At 52.3% G+C, this 17,369-nt stretch overlaps 6 protein-coding genes across 6 annotated transcripts; 4 read left to right on the top strand and 2 right to left on the bottom strand.

The window, feature by feature from the left end:
- Positions 1–273: 273 nt before the first annotated feature.
- Positions 274–3,326, top strand: L226DRAFT_574648 (uncharacterized protein; the record flags this gene model as incomplete). The annotated part of the gene is made up of 8 exons (XM_067685080.1): positions 274–537; positions 605–802; positions 924–1,252; positions 1,316–1,624; positions 1,695–2,421; positions 2,478–2,982; positions 3,034–3,206; positions 3,270–3,326. The coding sequence occupies 8 exons, from the start codon at positions 274–276 to the stop codon at positions 3,324–3,326; spliced, it is 2,562 nt and encodes an 853-aa protein (XP_067531110.1).
- Positions 3,327–4,850: 1,524 nt separating this feature from the next.
- On the top strand, positions 4,851–5,561 carry L226DRAFT_525837 (uncharacterized protein; the record flags this gene model as incomplete). The annotated part of the gene is made up of 1 exon (XM_067678995.1): positions 4,851–5,561. The coding sequence occupies one exon, from the start codon at positions 4,851–4,853 to the stop codon at positions 5,559–5,561; it is 711 nt and encodes a 236-aa protein (XP_067531109.1).
- Positions 5,562–7,367: 1,806 nt separating this feature from the next.
- On the top strand, positions 7,368–8,191 carry L226DRAFT_574646 (uncharacterized protein; the record flags this gene model as incomplete). The annotated part of the gene is made up of 2 exons (XM_067685079.1): positions 7,368–7,687; positions 8,080–8,191. 2 exons carry the CDS (start codon positions 7,368–7,370, stop codon positions 8,189–8,191), a joined length of 432 nt encoding a protein of 143 aa, XP_067531108.1.
- A 662-nt stretch (positions 8,192–8,853) lies between these two features.
- Positions 8,854–10,807, bottom strand: L226DRAFT_574645 (uncharacterized protein; the record flags this gene model as incomplete). Its single annotated transcript, XM_067685078.1, has 4 exons — positions 8,854–8,883; positions 10,026–10,374; positions 10,453–10,602; positions 10,662–10,807. 4 exons carry the CDS (start codon positions 10,805–10,807, stop codon positions 8,854–8,856), a joined length of 675 nt encoding a protein of 224 aa, XP_067531107.1.
- A 1,012-nt stretch (positions 10,808–11,819) lies between these two features.
- Positions 11,820–12,397, top strand: L226DRAFT_525834 (uncharacterized protein; the record flags this gene model as incomplete). Its single annotated transcript, XM_067678994.1, has 3 exons — positions 11,820–11,904; positions 11,971–12,010; positions 12,181–12,397. 3 exons carry the CDS (start codon positions 11,820–11,822, stop codon positions 12,395–12,397), a joined length of 342 nt encoding a protein of 113 aa, XP_067531106.1.
- A 1,182-nt stretch (positions 12,398–13,579) lies between these two features.
- On the bottom strand, positions 13,580–16,315 carry L226DRAFT_525833 (uncharacterized protein; the record flags this gene model as incomplete). The annotated part of the gene is made up of 13 exons (XM_067678993.1): positions 13,580–13,878; positions 14,090–14,119; positions 14,200–14,252; positions 14,314–14,377; positions 14,575–14,599; positions 15,126–15,185; positions 15,253–15,365; positions 15,420–15,546; positions 15,601–15,627; positions 15,863–15,951; positions 15,983–16,016; positions 16,064–16,167; positions 16,276–16,315. 13 exons carry the CDS (start codon positions 16,313–16,315, stop codon positions 13,580–13,582), a joined length of 1,065 nt encoding a protein of 354 aa, XP_067531105.1.
- Positions 16,316–17,369: the final 1,054 nt, after the last annotated feature.

Below are 17,369 nucleotides of genomic sequence, written 5' to 3'. Positions count from 1 at the left end.
GGGAAGGGTGAGTAGAGAAGGCTGGCGCCGATGCGCTTCCGTTATAGCGCGTCAATCATGTGACCGCATATCGGCAACGCGGCATCTGGCTCTGCCCACTTCGGGCTTCTCTGCAACCACGACGCGCCCCACAGCTCGCGTATCCGGTCTTTCAACCCTTCGCTGTAGCGCGGCCGCCCTTCAGACCCACACCCTCGCTGTCGCATCCCGGTTCCCCTGTTCTTCGCCCAGTCGCTGACAATCGCTATCGCAGAGCCTCTCCCCATCGATGCCATGCCCACCGTCCTCACGTCCCACTACAGCGAGAAGATCCACCTTTCTCTCCGCGAGACCATCGGTCAGGAAGACCAGAACACGCGCGTTACGCTGCGGGAGTACCTGAAGCAGCTTCATCCGATCAAGTGGGACAACCTCGTGAAGGAAACCCTCACATGTACAACGGCGCGAACTTCGGGGACAAGAAGGCCCAGTCCACGGCGGACGACCTCCCCTTCTACTGCATCGGCTTCAAGTCCGCAGCTTCTGAGCTCACACTTCGTACGTGTATCTGGACTTCGCTCTGTGGCTCTACCTCATGGTGTCCGGTATGGTGAACTACGAAAAGGCCATCAACCTCCTGCACAGTATCGAGAACCTCGTTCAGCTTTTCGGCGGCAACAGGGACAAGCTTGAGCGCGAGCTCGAGCGCATGGCCCGTCGCAAGTTCAAGTTCATCGTCTCGATGCAGCGGTACTCGAAGTTCAACCGTGGGAAGCAAGAGAACGCGGCTCCTTTCTGCGCGCGTACCCGACCTCCAGATCGCGTATCTTGAGGAGGAGCCCCCATGGAAGGAGGGCGGCGACCCGCTTGTTCTCTACGTTCATCGAGGGTCACTCCGAGTTCATCCCTGACACTGCTCGTCGTCGCCCAAGTTGCGTATCTAGCTGCTCGGCAACCGCATTCTTGGTGATCGCAAGTCAGACGACACACCCACGTTATCATCGTCTACCGCAGCAAGTACCAGTCCATGTCCTCCATCGTCAAGTCCTCCATTGCCCACATCCACGCCTCTGTCAGACAGGAACCTGTATAAGGTCAACGCCGCAGTCGTCACCTCGGACGGGAAGACTGCGGCCGACACGAACATGGTCTTCCTCCGTGGTACTCTGCGCAACACGCAGTGGGTTATCGGTGTTGTCCTATTCACCGGCGAGGACTCGAAGATCGTGCTGAACTCGGGCGCGACGCCCAGCAAACAGAGTCGAATCCACAAGTGTACGTCATTTCACCGCCCCATCCCGTCGTGCAGTGATTGCTGAACTGCCCATTCGGCTAGCTTCATCAATCTTCTCATTCTCACCATCATGGCTATCGTCTGCGGTATCGTAGACGCAGTGCTCGAACAGCGCTACTTCCCCTTGGGCGCGCCCTGGCTGTACGGCGATACTCAAAGCGACGACAACCCCCGGATTAATGGTCTTATAGCCGCCGTTTTCGCACTCATCGCCTTCCAGAACATCGACCGTATCTCGCTGTACATCTCCATCGAGGGCGTGCCCACATGCCAGGCGTTGTTCATCTACTTCGACGGCGAGATCTTCTACGAGAAGACCGGGCAGGCCACACTAGCGCGCAGCTGGAATCTGTCAGGCGACCTTGGACGATTGAATACATCTTCTCTGACAAGACCGGTACGCTGACTCAGAACCCCATAGTGTACCATTTGCGCACGCGTTAACCACGGCGATGAGCAGGTCGAAGAAGAGGTCGCCCGCATCCAGTCTGTGCCTGAGGAAGACCCTCCCGGTCTACCTCCCCGCCATCCGCGAAGAAGTCCGACGCGTCCACTTCCACGACCGCCAAGACCCCCGACCCGCTTTCCGCCGACGCCGTCAAGAAGGCAGAGCACGTCCGCGCGCGCACTTCACCGACGCTACGCTCCTCGCAGACATCACTACCGCTCAGCGTGCTGTCTCTGGCCCGGTTGAGGACTGCCACGGCCGCATGCACAATGGGTTCTGGACTGTGCTCGCCCTCTGCCACACTGCGCTCGTATCTGTCGATCCCGATACTGGTGCTATTCAGTACAAAGCGCAGTGGCCCGACGAAGCCGCACTCGTTCAAGCCACTGCTGACGTCCGTTTCATGTTCCGCGGCCGCGTCCGGGAGATTTTGATCCTGCAGACACCGTTTTCGCGCCATGGCAAGTACGAGCGGTTCAAGCTCCTGAACATCCTCGACTTAACGAGTGCGCGTAAACGCATGAGTGTCATCCTCCGCAAGTTGGATGAGGACGATGAAGATCGCAAGGTCTACCTGCTGTTGAAGGGCGCGGACAACGTCATCATCGAGGACTGGAGTCCTGGCCATGATGATTTCGTTCGGACAACCGAGGAGCACCTTGCCGAGTTCGCGAGCGAGGGTCTCCGGATGCTGACTTTGGTGCGTAGCATCTTTAGAAGCCTGGTATTGTTCGATCTCACAAATTGTCCGCAGAGAGCCAATACGAGTCCTGGTCGAAGCGGTACCATGAGGCGAACGTCTCCCTTGAGAAGGTCGAGGCCGTTCCGGATGAGATCGAACACGACCTGCATCTCCTCGATGCGACCGCTAACGAGGACCGTCTCCAGGACGGTGTCCCCGAGGCGATCGCGGACCTCAAGGAAGCTGACATCAAGATCTGGGTTCTCATTGGCGACATGCTCGAGACTGCCATCGCCATCGGTCACAACGACAACATCATCATCATTCGCGGCGGAGGCGAGGGCTCTATCCCAGTCCATATGCAGATGCTCAACGATGTCGAGGAATTCTTCTCCGAGAGCGGCGTCTTGCAGCAAGACGGCGTTGGTCTGGACGAATCGCAGCAAGAGCAGACGGCCGGCTATCCTCGCCAGCGCGTCAACACCGGCCCCATGTCCTCGCTCGTCGGCCACAACGACGAGCGCCCTGGTGGATCCGCGTTGGTCATCCACGGTGGCGTGCTCACACACGTATGTCGGCGTAAGCATAATGGTCTACCGTCTGATACGCATGCACTGACACGCATAACAGGCGTTGCCTCCCTTCCAGAAGGCGCTCTTCGTGAAACTCGTCAAGAGGTTGCTGGTGTGATGACACTTGCTATTGGCGATATCAGCATGATCCAAGCTGCGGACGTTGGCATCGGCATCTCTAGTGAGGAGGGTCTCCGGGCTGTCAACTCGTCGGACTATGCCATCGCGCAGGTACGTTGCATTTCGTGATCGTTCGCATGAGACCGAGTGATCTGATCTAGGAACGTGGCGCAGTTCTGGTTCCTGAAGAGACTATTGCTTGTCCATGGGCACTGGTCGTGCGCTGCGTAGGAGGGCCTGCATGTAACTGTAGCATATACTCCTAGTGAGATTGAAGTCCCTGCCGCCCTACCGGATGTCTCGTGTTTTTATGTGTATTGATACCATTCATGGTGCAATGTTGTGATATGAGAACGCATTGGACGAATCCGCATGACATCGCAGTGCTATGATAATGTATCCAATATTCAAAGTGCTAGGACAGGTATGGAATCCATAGCGGTGCAAGTTTATAGTATACATCAGTAATGCGAACGTTATTCGATCCAATACCTAGTCATTAGTGGTTTGCAATGCTCGCGATGCATTGCATATGGTCTTCATGTTTTTCGCACTTTTGCTGATGGAGCGCCTCGCGAAACTCGGCGCAAGATAAGTAGTGGGGCCTCTTGCAAGCTCAGCATGGATCCCTGGCGCGTGAGCCGGTCATGTCAGCCCGTTATGTTAGCCCGCCTCGTAAACTCGGCGCAAGACAGTCGGGAGGCCTCGGAAGCTCGGCCAGAACCCAGACCGCCTCGCAAGCTCGGGCGCGCACATGGCAGCCACGCGGTACCACATGGCGTCCATGTACGTGCCACGGGCCTCAGACGCCCCCTTCTCCCACTCTTTATAGACAGATAAAAGGACATATCTAAGTACGTGCGCACCCGAGGTTGCGAGTGCGTCTGACCGGTGCGAACTAGTAAATCGAGTGTGATCCGCAAGCAGATTGCGGCGCTTGGGGGGCCACATGTATGTGATTATTTTGGGCTTTGCCGGACCGTAGGGCCGATGAACAGCAGACGCCCGTCATGACGTTCGGGAAGTCGGCGCCAGCTCTTGTTGTCTCCCCACGACACGATCCAAGCTGATCTCGGCCCGTCCTGCACCAGCTCGCATCGTTCGCTGCTTACGACCGCCCACTATATTAATTTGGTTCTACGACGAGTATTCGCGACATGGGAAAAGGGCTCGTACCCCTCAATTGGAGTACGGTGTCTTATCACCTCTCGTGACCCATGTGCGAGAAAGGTCGAAAACGCGGTGAGTACTTTATTAATCTTCCCTACAGCGTTGAGACTGGGACGGACACGGACGACGATTCGGAAGGAGATGGAGGAAGTGGTTGACCCGAGATTAGTCACGATCGTCGCGCATTGAGATTGCCAAAAGAGCCCGTCCAGACTATGTGCGTCGTTAGTGGTGTCTATGGCAGTTTATCGCCTAGTGTGTATGGTGTTCGGATATGATTCACGGTCACAGTTATGTTTGCAGTGTCCTTTGAATAAGCACGAAATCAACTGTTTATTGACGACTGCCACCGAAAACGTCTGTCGCGAAGTCACCGTCTGAACACGAGGTCTCCAGGTCTCGAAGATGGCTCCGGTATGAGGTCCTGCAGCGTCGACACGCTGTCGAAAACCTGGGTTTGTTTGTACTTGGATGCTAACGCAGCAGTGAGCGCTTATGTACACAAGCTACGGTGAACATGTCAGTTGGATATAAAACGGCCGCCTAGCCATTACCCTGCAGCTGTAGCACTTTCCCCTCGACGACATGTCCCGCAGACGTGTCCACTTCGCGGATGAGCCCTTCACGCTCTCCTCGTCCCGCTCTGCCTCAACCCACCCAACTCACATGAGACAGCCCCCGCACACAACACAACGACGAACATCACAAGGGCCGACCACGTCGTTCTCCATACCGCACCGGGCTACGGTGCACGCGCAGCTCCAAGTACACCCGCTACTTGACGCAACCCGCTCCGCCCCACTCGACTGGGACATGTCCCTCCCGGTTGAGTCGGCGCGAGTACTACTACCCTCCCATCCCCCACGGCTCATCGACACCATTGTCTGCCAGCCAGCGACGAGCCATGCTACGGAGTCGCTCGCCATCATTTGCGCCGACCTCCCCTGGACGATCACCGTCACGCCGACCCGGGGTGCTAGCTGGGAAACACCCTACGTGACGGTCGGCGACGTCCTGCACACCCTCTACCGTGCACTCCGCCTCGTCGTGACCGGCCCCGAGCTCGGCGTGCTCGACGGGGCTGGACGACGACGAGTAAATGAGGCATACGTTCGTCGATACCGCCGTATCGTCGATCCCTGCAACCGCGACTTGGAGAAGGCCAAGCGCATCAAACGCATTGACTTCCTCTGCGACCGCCGTGCTTTCCTCGGGTTGTCACTCGTCCAGGGCGGTATACCGGCGAGGGGACTCCCGCACGGCGCAGTATGGATGCTGCACACGGCGCCGGCCTGAGTTTGAGAGTTTGCGATTGTGTCTTCGGACTAGGCAGTTCTTCTTTCGTTTCTTATCTTGTTGCATTATTATTACCAATGTGTACTTATTGACGAGTGTCCGCGATTATATACTGAGTTGTATCGACTAGTTCCCTGTCTGTTTTTGTATGTACTTTCTATGTTGAATGTATTGAATGCTGTCGTGACTCTATTTCGCCTGCAAGCAAATTCCCAAGTCAACGGCGTTAAGAGTGCCATACAGAATAACCACCGACTACTTTAGGATGAATACTATCGGGCCGGAGGACGCCGCGACTTTAACTTCGATGTACTACGTAGAGGTTTCAGGATGAAGCTCTCACAACGTAATGGTATTGTTGTTGAAGCTTGGAGGGTCAAGGTATGTGGCATTCGCTGTAGGGGTTCGAACCTCGCAGTCATCGGTGACTTTTCGATGGGCGCTTCGGCTAGTTGGAACCGTCTGACCTTTCGATCTATACTCTGTGGAAGACTATAAGAAACCCGACAATCATCGTGGCGACCAAGAGTCTTCATTCCAATAGAACCCATCAGAATCAGACCTTTCGGTCGTCTTTCCTTTTACGTCTTTCGACCGACATTTTCGCGCTCGCGGTTGACTCCACAGTGTTTGCACGTAGTCTGTCTACCGATGATCTCGACCGCTCGTATCGTACGGACAACCACGCCTGGCTGGAGTATACACGGAAAGCACAAAGTGATGCGGCGTCCGGGAAAGAAGAACGTTGGTCGGCTCATGAGTCAGGAGATCGAAAACGTCCTCCGTACGCAGAACACCATCAAGTACTTGGAGAAGATCCCGCGGGAGTTGGAACAGAAGGTCGGGGAGAGCCTGATACAACTGGACGAGGAGGACATGGGAAGGGAAGACGAGGAACGAGACAGGCATCGATAGGACGGTGAGCTTCTGGTATAAGTCAGCTTTCATTGGAGCTCCAAACCCATACTCTTCTACACCCGATTACTACTGTGCACTGACTGCGTTTCGGACGCCACTGAAAACGCAACGCGAACAACGACACCACCTTCTTTCATTTTGATCGTGACACCCTCGAGGAACTCGATAGCGTTCTCTCGGGTGAACAATTCAGCAATGTTCGAGAGGTCATGCTCAATGTGATTCGAGGTGACGAAGAAAACAAGGAACTTCTCTGCGCACACGGTTGGAGATGCTTGCTGGAGCTGCGCAAACGGAAGATCCTTCAGCTATATATTAACTATCGATTACAATGTTTGGTGAGTACTGCGTACATGTCCATCACAATCAGGGACTAATCCGAGTCTGCTTCTACAGGATGTCGACTAAGCACCCTTCGTCTAACATGTCAGGGACTTCAGGGAGGAGCCCGACGGTTTGAGCGGCCGCATCTGGCAGCGCCAGGAGTCTGTTGCTGGCGCGGATAGGGTCACACCACTAGCTTTACTACACCGGCCGAGTACTATCCATGCGCCACGACTTTCAAGCACCTCTCCCATCGACAATCTCCCAGTCCTTAACGCTTTGTATGCCAGTTTCCCTTCTCGTTCGAGCTCACCATCATGGAGCCCGTCGTCTATTTACAGGGGTCGGCGGTTGACCTGCTTCCGCTTCCGCGGTCATGATCTCCACTATCCCGGCCCTTTGTAAACACAACTGTAAGTCAGTCCTTTCGATCACGGCCATCCCGATCCCAGCTGACGCCCTACCGACTGCTATATATTTGACTTGAACTTACTACGTCGACAGCTGCAAGTCCGCTGTCGTGTTCTCCTCCCAGATCATAAACCCCATCTCAGCTCGAGTAACATGCCCACTCATGGGTCTGGCTCCAATACCGGATCTATGTCCTTCGTCAGGCGGCTTGTTATATCTCGTCTTAAGGCTGCAAAGGCAGAGTGCGACAAGGAGCTTCCGCGCGTCATCAATTCCATGACAGCCTTCTCTGAAGAACGCCCCCGCGAGGGCGACCATGAGCAGGAGGCCAAGCCTGAGCAGCGGGAGCTCGACCGAGAACGCGATCGCGAGGCTCAGGCTGGCGATGTTGTTTTTCTTCACGAGGCCTTCGTCCTCCAGCCAGAGGAGCCGCGGTCTGCATTGCAGTTCGACCAGATCAGCTCAGATGGAGGGTACGGGGCAGAAGGAAAGGGACTTTGACACAGTCGTCGAGGTACGTCTCTTGACAAGGAACGTGCTGAGCAATCTACGCTGACGCGCCAGACCTCCTCTCCTGCACTTCTTACAGTGTCCGTTTCCTCTACATTACGGCGACAACTACGCCGTCGCCAGACACTTGTCAGTCCGCGGAAGTAGGCCGAATCATCCCGTTCCGGTCAATGTCCAGTCAGAGCTTTGCCTTAGCGTGGGCTGTCCCGCATTATTCACATCCTTGTACGACCGCCGTGTTCAGGCCAGAATCTCTGGTCTACGTCCCGCTCCCGCTCACTCCTCCCGACCGCACAACATACCTATGCTGATTCCAACGTTGGCCGTCGACGGACGTCCTCAACATGTTCATCAGCCAGTTCACCGGGCACCCGAACGTCTGCGAGGTGCTCGTACAGCGCGTCCAGAACATGGTTAGGGCATGGGAGGGGCACCCAGATCGGTACGGACGCAACTGGTATGTGTAGGTGCTCCTCGCGATCGCGAGTCTGACCTGTGGGAGGCCGCGAAGCACTCTTGGAATTTCGACAACGACGAGGAGCAGCAAGAGCCGCTCATGTTTGTCATGAAGCTTGCATAGGAGGGGATCCCCGCAACTGCTCCTACATCTGCCGCGCGTCCGGATGACGATCTCGGCTCAAGCTGTTTCCTGAGGACAAGTTCCGGGTACGCATGTCGCGCACGACCAGCGAGACCCGACGGCCGACGGATGACGCCATCAAGGGGATCGTCTGGTCGGTACCACACAAGGAGTCGAACCACTCGAACGGTCCCTCGAGTACGTTCGATGGCAATCACGAGTGGGCGAGGGTACTTGCCACGGAGGAGGCCGACGAGGAGGACAAAACAAAGGAGAGGGCGTACTTGGGCCAGAGGATGGCGAGGTCGACGACGAACTCGACAAATATGAAGCCAACGATATACACAGTACTGACTTACGACTATCCAATAGTTGCTATATACTACATGCCCCCTGCCTGCTACAAGCTGTCTTGCACTGGCGTTGCGTCCGCACTCCTTCTACTCCTTCGCTGGCCTTTGCCGCGCAATCACATGCATAGGCTCGCAAGCGCAGCAGTCGTTTGCCCTGATTGCCAAACGGTGGGCGGATTGCAATCGAGCATTAGGATTAGGGCGGTGTTGCGGGCGATTGCGTGGGCTGTTGAGAGCGCGTCAGTTCGGCAAGCGCGCAATCGCCCAGGAGGGTTCGGGTTTTCGCTGATAGCCAGTTGTTTCCTGCCTGGACATATCACTGCAACCTTATACCCGGTACCCAGTACATTGCATTCCATGCGCTGTTGCGGACGCCCACATCCGATACCTCGTCGCTCCTGGACGACTTGATAGAAGGTGCCGTCTTTCAAGGACGCTATCATGCAGGTAAATGTTGGCCATATATCGCGATTCCGGTTCATACATCTGTTGCTTACTTTGAGACATGATAACATCCTTCAATACGAAGCGTCACAGATGATACATACATTGTATTCTGACGTATTAATCCGGTTTTGCTCATGGGTCTCCTACTTCACTCCAGACTGCTCCACCGTCCCCGACAGCGAATATTTTATCGGTCTTTTGTCGCCTTATCGTGCTGACGAGTCTCCGTTCTGTTCTTCCTCAGGAACGCCTGCCACCATGCTTGAATACAATCTAGACTGCGTGTAGTGGGTATTCCGGTCCGTCTGAAGGAATGTGTGAACAGCTTATTGTCTGTCGCAACCGGTCCTAATCAGTCTAGTATTCGCGCGGGGGAAAACATGCAGCTTGATTTCTTTCAGGTCGACCGGGGCTGCTTGTTGGAGTTGGAATATGTAGTCGGCCGAGGGCGGCGTACGGAGGACATGTTCAGTCACGCTTCCGGGAGAAATGAGGAGGATTACTGACGATCTAATAGCAAGGGCGTCGGCCAAGTTTTACACTGCAGGAAGTGGTTTATTGCGATCCTCAGACTGTGTTGTATACAAAAACACTCAAAAGTATACTACGTTCAGTAACCGGCGACGATGACATCAGGAAACTGAGATTCTTGTCGAGTTACAATCGCACTTGATCGTGGTTTCTCTACCAACCAATAGAGTGAATCCAAGACAAAGGATATCGTCTTGGATTCAGAGCCGTGCTCGGTACGGACTATAGTACATTGCAAAAGTACGATGTCGCCGCAAGTTAAGCGCGTAGGACATATCGGGGTCATTACAGACTTCTTCTGAAAGATCGATCTCGCATCGTAGACCTCTTTACAGCCCTTAGAAGAAAGTGAGCGGATGACTTGTCATGATATGCAATGAACTGACGCACAGGAGGGCCGTAGTCGTCGGACTCAGGGGTGCAGACCTTCAGAGTGTTTATTTGTTTCATAGGAACAGTTGCCGTCGAGTTATGGATTGCGATGAGTCGACTACGATCGTATTCACGTAGGAGATCGACCGTTACTTGAAGGGTTGAGTGCATAGCAGGAAGTGGCTGGTGCAGACTGAGGCTGACGAACGAACCTACAATCCACACCATCATTGCTTTTCCGTTGTTGGCACGGTGCATGACGAGCGGGTTTTCGTCAACGACGACCCATGATTGGTGCTCCGGAACGAGGGCTATTGGGAACCAAATGCCTTCAGACTTGTTGTACGTCATGAATTTGGAGATGTAACTGATAAATTACGTGGAATTAGTGAGGGGCCTCCAAGCAACGATAACTACGAACAGTGCTTGATTATGAGTCACATACGGATCGGTGATGAGGTCGAAAGGTTGTGTAACATATGACTGGGGATCGATGTGTACGATCTTGGTGCCGGTCGGGGAATGGAGCTCTAGGGCCAAGCGTTTTGGTACCGGATAAGAGTCGGTGTGTTCGCCGTCGTCGTTATCGGTGAATCTGTTACATCAGCCTTAGCTCTCATTTTCAGAACGTGTACGGATCAAGTTTGCACTCACCGTACTCGTTTGACGGGCGTACTCGGTTCCGGTACAGCAGGTTCATCGACCTGTGTTCCAACGTCGCGCCCCGCCGCATGAGACGGCCGAGCACGAGGTACGCGTTGGAGAGACTTGGATGATTGACCGTGAGGAGGATCAGCCATGGAGTGTGGAAAGACGGTGGTGTACAGGATTGCGTACTCAATCAGTACGGTAGGTATAATACGACCTTGAGCACCAAAATAAAGGACAGGCTTTGTTCGTGCTTGTTACTGCTGACAGACGCGTTTGAAAGCGGAGTTTGTTAATATATTTCGGACGGTGTCATAAGACAACAAAGTTGTTTCGATCTGAACATTCTTGTTTATCGTCTGTGGTCACAAGGACACCGTTAGCGGCGGAGAAACACAGTATTGTCCGACAGAACAGCGGTCTTGTAGATAGAACGATTCTCACATTCAATAGGGCTCCCGCATTGTATCTTCATCTCACCACGGAGGTTTCCAAAGAAGTCGTGCTCCTGTCCACGGTCGTAATCAGCTAAAACCGTACGAAAACGGCAGGTACAGGCTCCGTGACATGGCAATGTGGCAGTTATCCTCTTGATCGGACTTTGGTGGTGTTGATCCTAATAAAACACCGTAAGGCAAAGACGGAGAAGCTCGAAATAGCAATGAACAGGGAACGAAATCCAAGGAAGGGGACGGAAGCTCGGAACATGAAGAATTGCGAAGAATTGCGGTGGTAGATAGCCTGAGGGGGCGAAGGGTGGGAGAAAGACGAATGATCGCTTTAGGGATCGGCCGTCAAGAAGTTTCCGCTAGACTAGTCACAGTCCTCGTGATTGCGATTGTGACCATGGTTTAAACCCTGTCTATGTACCCGCAGGAGGATAGGACGTCATCGGCTACAATACGTGGTTGAAACGGAAGTCGCTCGCCGTGCAACGGATATCTAGTCGGGATTGGCCAGACGAGTGATAGAATTGATGATTACTACAAAGGATTCCGAAAATTGTCACGTACTAATTCCATATATAGAGGAAGAGTGGGATTGAACGAACCGAAAACCACCCCTTGCATATCGTTATATCCGTATAAACTCCACAAGACCGGCCGTTGTATCGCCCATAGCTTGTGTTCGCTTCCATTCAAGCGGGGTTAGTAATGAACGACGATGTATAGACGATGGTTCACGTACAGACATCGCGCGATCGGCCACATGTCTGATGGCGGAGGGCGACTCCCGGCATGCATGACGAGTACGAACATCAAATAAAGTCAGCAGTTCTAGCTGTAGAAGGTATCGACGCGCTTACATGCTGCAGCGTTCACATGTAACACGGTCGGGGGCATTCTCGACGTGAAGTACGTTGACCCGTTCGGAATGTAGAGTCCGTCTCGGACGTGGTCGGAGCGTTGCGTCTGATGTATATGTTTCAGCACGTCGTACACAATCATGTCCACGCTCTGCAGCGGGTGTCACGTCTGAAGATGTGCACGGTGAAGGAAGTACTGTAGACGAAAGTGGATTAAAGATGTGCACAAGAACCAGGAGAAGATCGTCACTTGTATGCTGGTTTTACAGCGGAAGGAGTTGATGACGGTGACGGCGTCTTACCCGAGCAAGATAAGGAGAAGTGGATGCGAGTGGAACGAACGAACACGAAGGTCAATGTTCAGAGCGCGACTTTGGACGAAGTGTTAACCCATGTCGAAGATCAGGTAGTGGGAGAAAAGGACGAAGAGCTGTAACATTGGCCGGGACCAGCACTGAAGCGATCAAAGTAAGTATAAAGCATACGACAAACATAAGTGAGCTTAGACCCGACGTACCATGGCAATAACGAACAGATTTGAATGATACCTTGGTTCGGATTGCTACTGTTTCGTTCGTCACTGCTCGGTCTGCTCCCAAATCCTGCCAACGATGTTGAACAAGTCGATTTGCATAATTTTCTCGTCGTTCGTGAGATAGTTCTCAGGGGTCTTCCAATCTCAAGACGGGAGTTTGGTAAGATGGGGTGTTCTACAGACATGGAACAATTAACTCGAATCCCTACGAGCTTACACTGTTTGAACGTGAATGAGACATACCGTAACTATCATAGTAGTTGAGAATGAATATGGAGGACTAGATGACGGCGTCGTACTTGACACCATGTTGGCGTCGCCATCTTCTTGATACCACGGCTCCAAAAACATGGAGTACGAGCGGTGGGGAACGAATATCGTTCAACGGTTTATCTTGCTATGGATTGTCTACCGTTGAATTACTTGTCCCATCAAAGCTCGAGTTGTCTTCCCAAAAGCTGGAAATTGCCTTCTCACGGAAGAGACGCGACAAGGGATGTGAAGATACGCACTTGGTGAGCGGAGCGAGGGTACAACCTTCATTGCAGGAGTAAACGAACAGCTTGATGCAAGCACGCTTCCGTCAAAAATATATACCTCAATCGCGTAGACGAAGTACAAATTTCATAGCGAGTTCTCTGGATTAAAGACATCGGAATCGTTGGCAACAATTCCGACAAATGAGATTAGGATACAACATATACACGTAGAAAGTGAACTCACATTCACAGCGCGTCGGGACCGTGACCTCTTTAATCTCATCAGACAGGTAGACTGACCTATTGAGTACGACTTGGATGAGTAGATATGAACAAACGAACAGGAAGACGAGAGTACGCACAGATGTATCCGGTCAAGTTTCCTATAGGGGGCAAGAAGACCTTCATGTCATGACGGATGATGAGTTTAAACTAGATCATTCCAGTGTCCTCGAACAGCGGACGGCGTACTAAGTCTTCGGTATTGCGCGTATAATCAGTATCCAATCTGGACAGTGAATACTCACATGGCGAACTGCTCAACAACACCACGAACGTATCTCACAGGCTCGACACCAGCGTTCTTGAAGGCGATATGGATACCTCAGCCTGCTGTGATCTCCGTCGCGTTCGGATTCGTAACCGATCCGTTCTTGAGCGAGATCTTTCCGTCAATCTTCAACTCGCTCTCCTGCGCCGACCGCAGAGTCTCGCCGACGTCCGCGCGAGGACGCATGACAACAACACTTGGCCGCGCGTTGAACCCAAGGTCGTCGAGCTCCTCCTTGTAGACATTTGGTACGAGATGGCCTCGAGAGATTAAAAGAGACGGCGTTCGTGGGATCGGATCATGGGGTTTACGACGACATGAGAACAGCGAGGTCAATGTCCCAGTAATGAGGCCTGTCGAAGGAGACGAACATACTCCTCGCGATGTGCACAATGCGATACATCGAGTACGAGGCAGAGTGCGAAGGTTAGGCCCATTACATTGCGTGATGGCGCCGACGTATGAAGCCAGCAACCAGCGTCTATAATCGGAGTGAGTCGGAAAGACTCCCATGGCGCGTGGCGAGCACGTGGCAACCTGTCGAACGGCCTCCAAACCACGTACGCTCTACACCCCTCTTGTCATCGCGGTCACCTTGTTTGCCCATCTTGTAGAACAGCAGAAACAAACGATATTCAATGCTGTTTCTGGGCGTGGCTGTTTTACGGACGTACTATCGAAGATGGTCTTCTCTTCTGAAGTTCCGGTGCGTAGGTAGAATGAATCTCTACATTTTCGATATGATCGGGGTTTCTAGTATTAGTCTACTGGCTTAGACCTGCGCTAACGTGGACGGTCTGTTCACATGTCGTGGAATCTGGTACGTGAAAGTCAGTTTGGCAATCTCGGTGTCTGAATGGAGGTCGGAGACAACAATTTAAGAGGTACGTGGCTACGCCTTGGTTTGGTTCTGACGACTACAACCTAAACGTATGCTGTTCGTTAGACTCTATGTTTTACATAGTTATTATATCCTACCATGAATCATTCCAAGCGCGCGTTGACTACTGGAGGAGAACATCTAGTAGAAATTGAAAGCACTTGAGTACTTGGTTCGATATTCCCCACGTAAATCTGTTCGGGTTGAAAGCATGAGTTGGATCTTAATATTAACGACAGCACGAAAAAGAAGTACGCAGGTGCCATTCTTAACGACTACGATGACTACATGGATTTGATAACGGATAAGAACGATACACTGAGTAGCTACCGGTACAAATGACTCATGAGTACGAAGCAAAGTACAAAGTAATAGAACAGCGAAAGGCAAAAGCCACACGGGACGAGGAGGAAACCCTGCACTAACGACAGAATATCATGTCTGTATCGTCTGTCGTTGATCTCCAGAATGTCGGCAATTTACTATTTGTCGCTTAGTATCCATCCGCCAGAAGACGATCGTTTGAACGTACGTTTAAGCGTTAGATGATCCTAAACAGACGTCCCACCATGACATGGTACGGTCTCGTTTGACAGTAGGCGAAGATCCAACCCTTTCCCGTGATGAACACGCAGTTTCAGACTCGGATTCACTAGGCTCTTGTATGTAATAATGTTGGATAAGAACGAGGAAGCCGAGCGTAGGCAGTATGCTGCTCACCGGACACAACTCCGCACGTCTTCGGATCAGTATCGCCAGGTGAGCCTTTATCCGATAAGTCTTTTGAATATGTGTGTACAACGCCGTCAGCCAAGGATGACCTTCGTTTGACTACTGACAGACTTACCAAACTGGAAAGAGCATGGGATGTTCTTCTGCACGCATCTCGGACATGGTGTGCCGTCGGCTTCCATTGCAGTCTTAGAGGGCATAACAAGACACCGAACTCTATACCGCTGGCTTTGGCGGAAACGTTAGCAGTGTACGTCAAGATGTCATGTCAGAAGTACTTACCACGTATCGCAAGCCTTTCTGACTTTCCCGCTACATTTGAGATCGTCTGACGGCCACTGACAAGGCAGACGGTGTGCCTCGCAGTGCAGGCAACGACCCGAACGGCTGCCAGATAAGTCACATTTGACTAAGCAAGTAATAGTAGTTAGTTATCGGCGATATTGATGCCAGTTGTACTCACCTTTCCTGACGGCGCACTGATTGCAAGCTGCACGGCGAGAGAGCAGATCGTATGAAGGACGAGGCATAGTTATAGAGGGGGATGCATCGGACATTACAGGTGGGACAGCGGTTCGCGGCACAGCAGTCTTCTATAAGATCGGTGGAGGGGATCAGCCGGAAGCTATTCTGTAACCGCGGAGGACACTAGTCCCTCTGTCATGTAGAATGGTTGCAAGACCCGTCAGGGTTCGGACAGAGAAAGTTTGACAGAGAAGACTCACCAGGAGATGGAGCTGTGACCGAAGGTCATACTCCGTGATGATCTTTGGGTTCAAGATAGCCGACAAACGAAGATCACTCATCTGGAGTCCTGGTACGAGGTACGAGTGGAGACGACGTACGACAGAATAATTGACACTCTGGTGCTGCTCTATACTAATACAACCCAGGATGAAGCGATCTCGTGAGTACATGCAACGTACCATGGCATACGAACAGAACTTGGGACGCGAAAGATGATGAAAAAGGTGTTCGACAAGACAGAGTGACACCGACTCGTTGGGGACGAGCACTTGGGTACGGTTACCTTTTGTGATAGATAGCGCGCGTCAACGGCGCAACCGGCGCTGTTCAGCAGCCTTCCGGCCGGCACTTATGAGCCCATTGTACGCAAAATCACATGAACGTAACTTACCGGTTATACCGGCAGACCGGTATTGCGATCGGCCGGTCATCGCCGTAAGTACAAGGAGCGCGTCTAAGATACAAGTACGTGTCACGGTCCACAATCATTGCTTGTCTGCTTTATCTTGCACATTGACGGACACAGTTCCAGTCTTCGAACAGGGGTGAGTTTGACTACCGGACAGTGTACTAGTAGACGACAAGTCTACCTAACATCTGTTGTACAGACCGGCGCCGTAGCTTTATACAGATGGAAAAACGGATCATGCCAGGGCACTCTGCTAACCTTGAAAAACCCAATCCTTGCCGTAAGTCAAATTGTTCCCTCCACGTATGAACTATGGACTTAGTGGAACCTCACGTCTACAGAAAGCCACAATACACAATGGGTCTTGCCGAGTGTCGGATACGACCGCATGTACTATCTTGCATACTTTGCTTCTTTCATCATTTTTCGAGGTGCGGAAATTATACATGTGACCATCATCATGCCTTCAATCTCAATAATATCATGTCCAGAAGATCCCCTTGAAAAGCCACCGAATCGCTTCCGCAAAATGCAAAGGAAGACGTTGATTAGACAAGGCCGTGACGTAGAGTTCAGCCTTCCCTAAGCGAGATACCTATTTGACTGATGTACTCTGTTATAGTGGGAGTATACTCCATCACGACACCCAGTGCACAGTTCCCTGACAACCAGCTATACTATGCTCGTTGGACTTGATACTTATGTTGAGTAGTCAACATGCCTTCAAACATGGAAGTGAGGTCAACCAAGCTCTCTTATTGTACACAATCACTTATCAGCATTCACTGCCAATATAACAGGATTAACGAAACCTTCGATGAATCGAAGCACACCTTCACCATGCGGTCATGATCACGGCATTTGTTGCACTCCAATATAATCACACGGCGTAAAGCGAAGCCGATCACACACTAGAACCCATATCCATTGAATAGTGCCATGGATATACGTAAGGACACCATGCGGTTATGTGCTTCGTATGCTTCGAACTTCGAATGAATGCCGTATCGCACACGTCAAGACCAGACAGATGTTTCAGCCCAGAGCACTACATGGACGGGTTCTAGCACTTGTCC

The sequence above is a fragment of the Lentinus tigrinus genome (assembly GCF_003813185.1).
Source record: "Lentinus tigrinus ALCF2SS1-7 unplaced genomic scaffold L226scaffold_36, whole genome shotgun sequence".
NCBI classification, from domain to species: domain Eukaryota; kingdom Fungi; phylum Basidiomycota; class Agaricomycetes; order Polyporales; family Polyporaceae; genus Lentinus; species Lentinus tigrinus.
The sequence above is the reverse complement of the archived record's forward strand: the minus strand, read 5'-3'. Positions and strand labels throughout refer to the sequence as shown.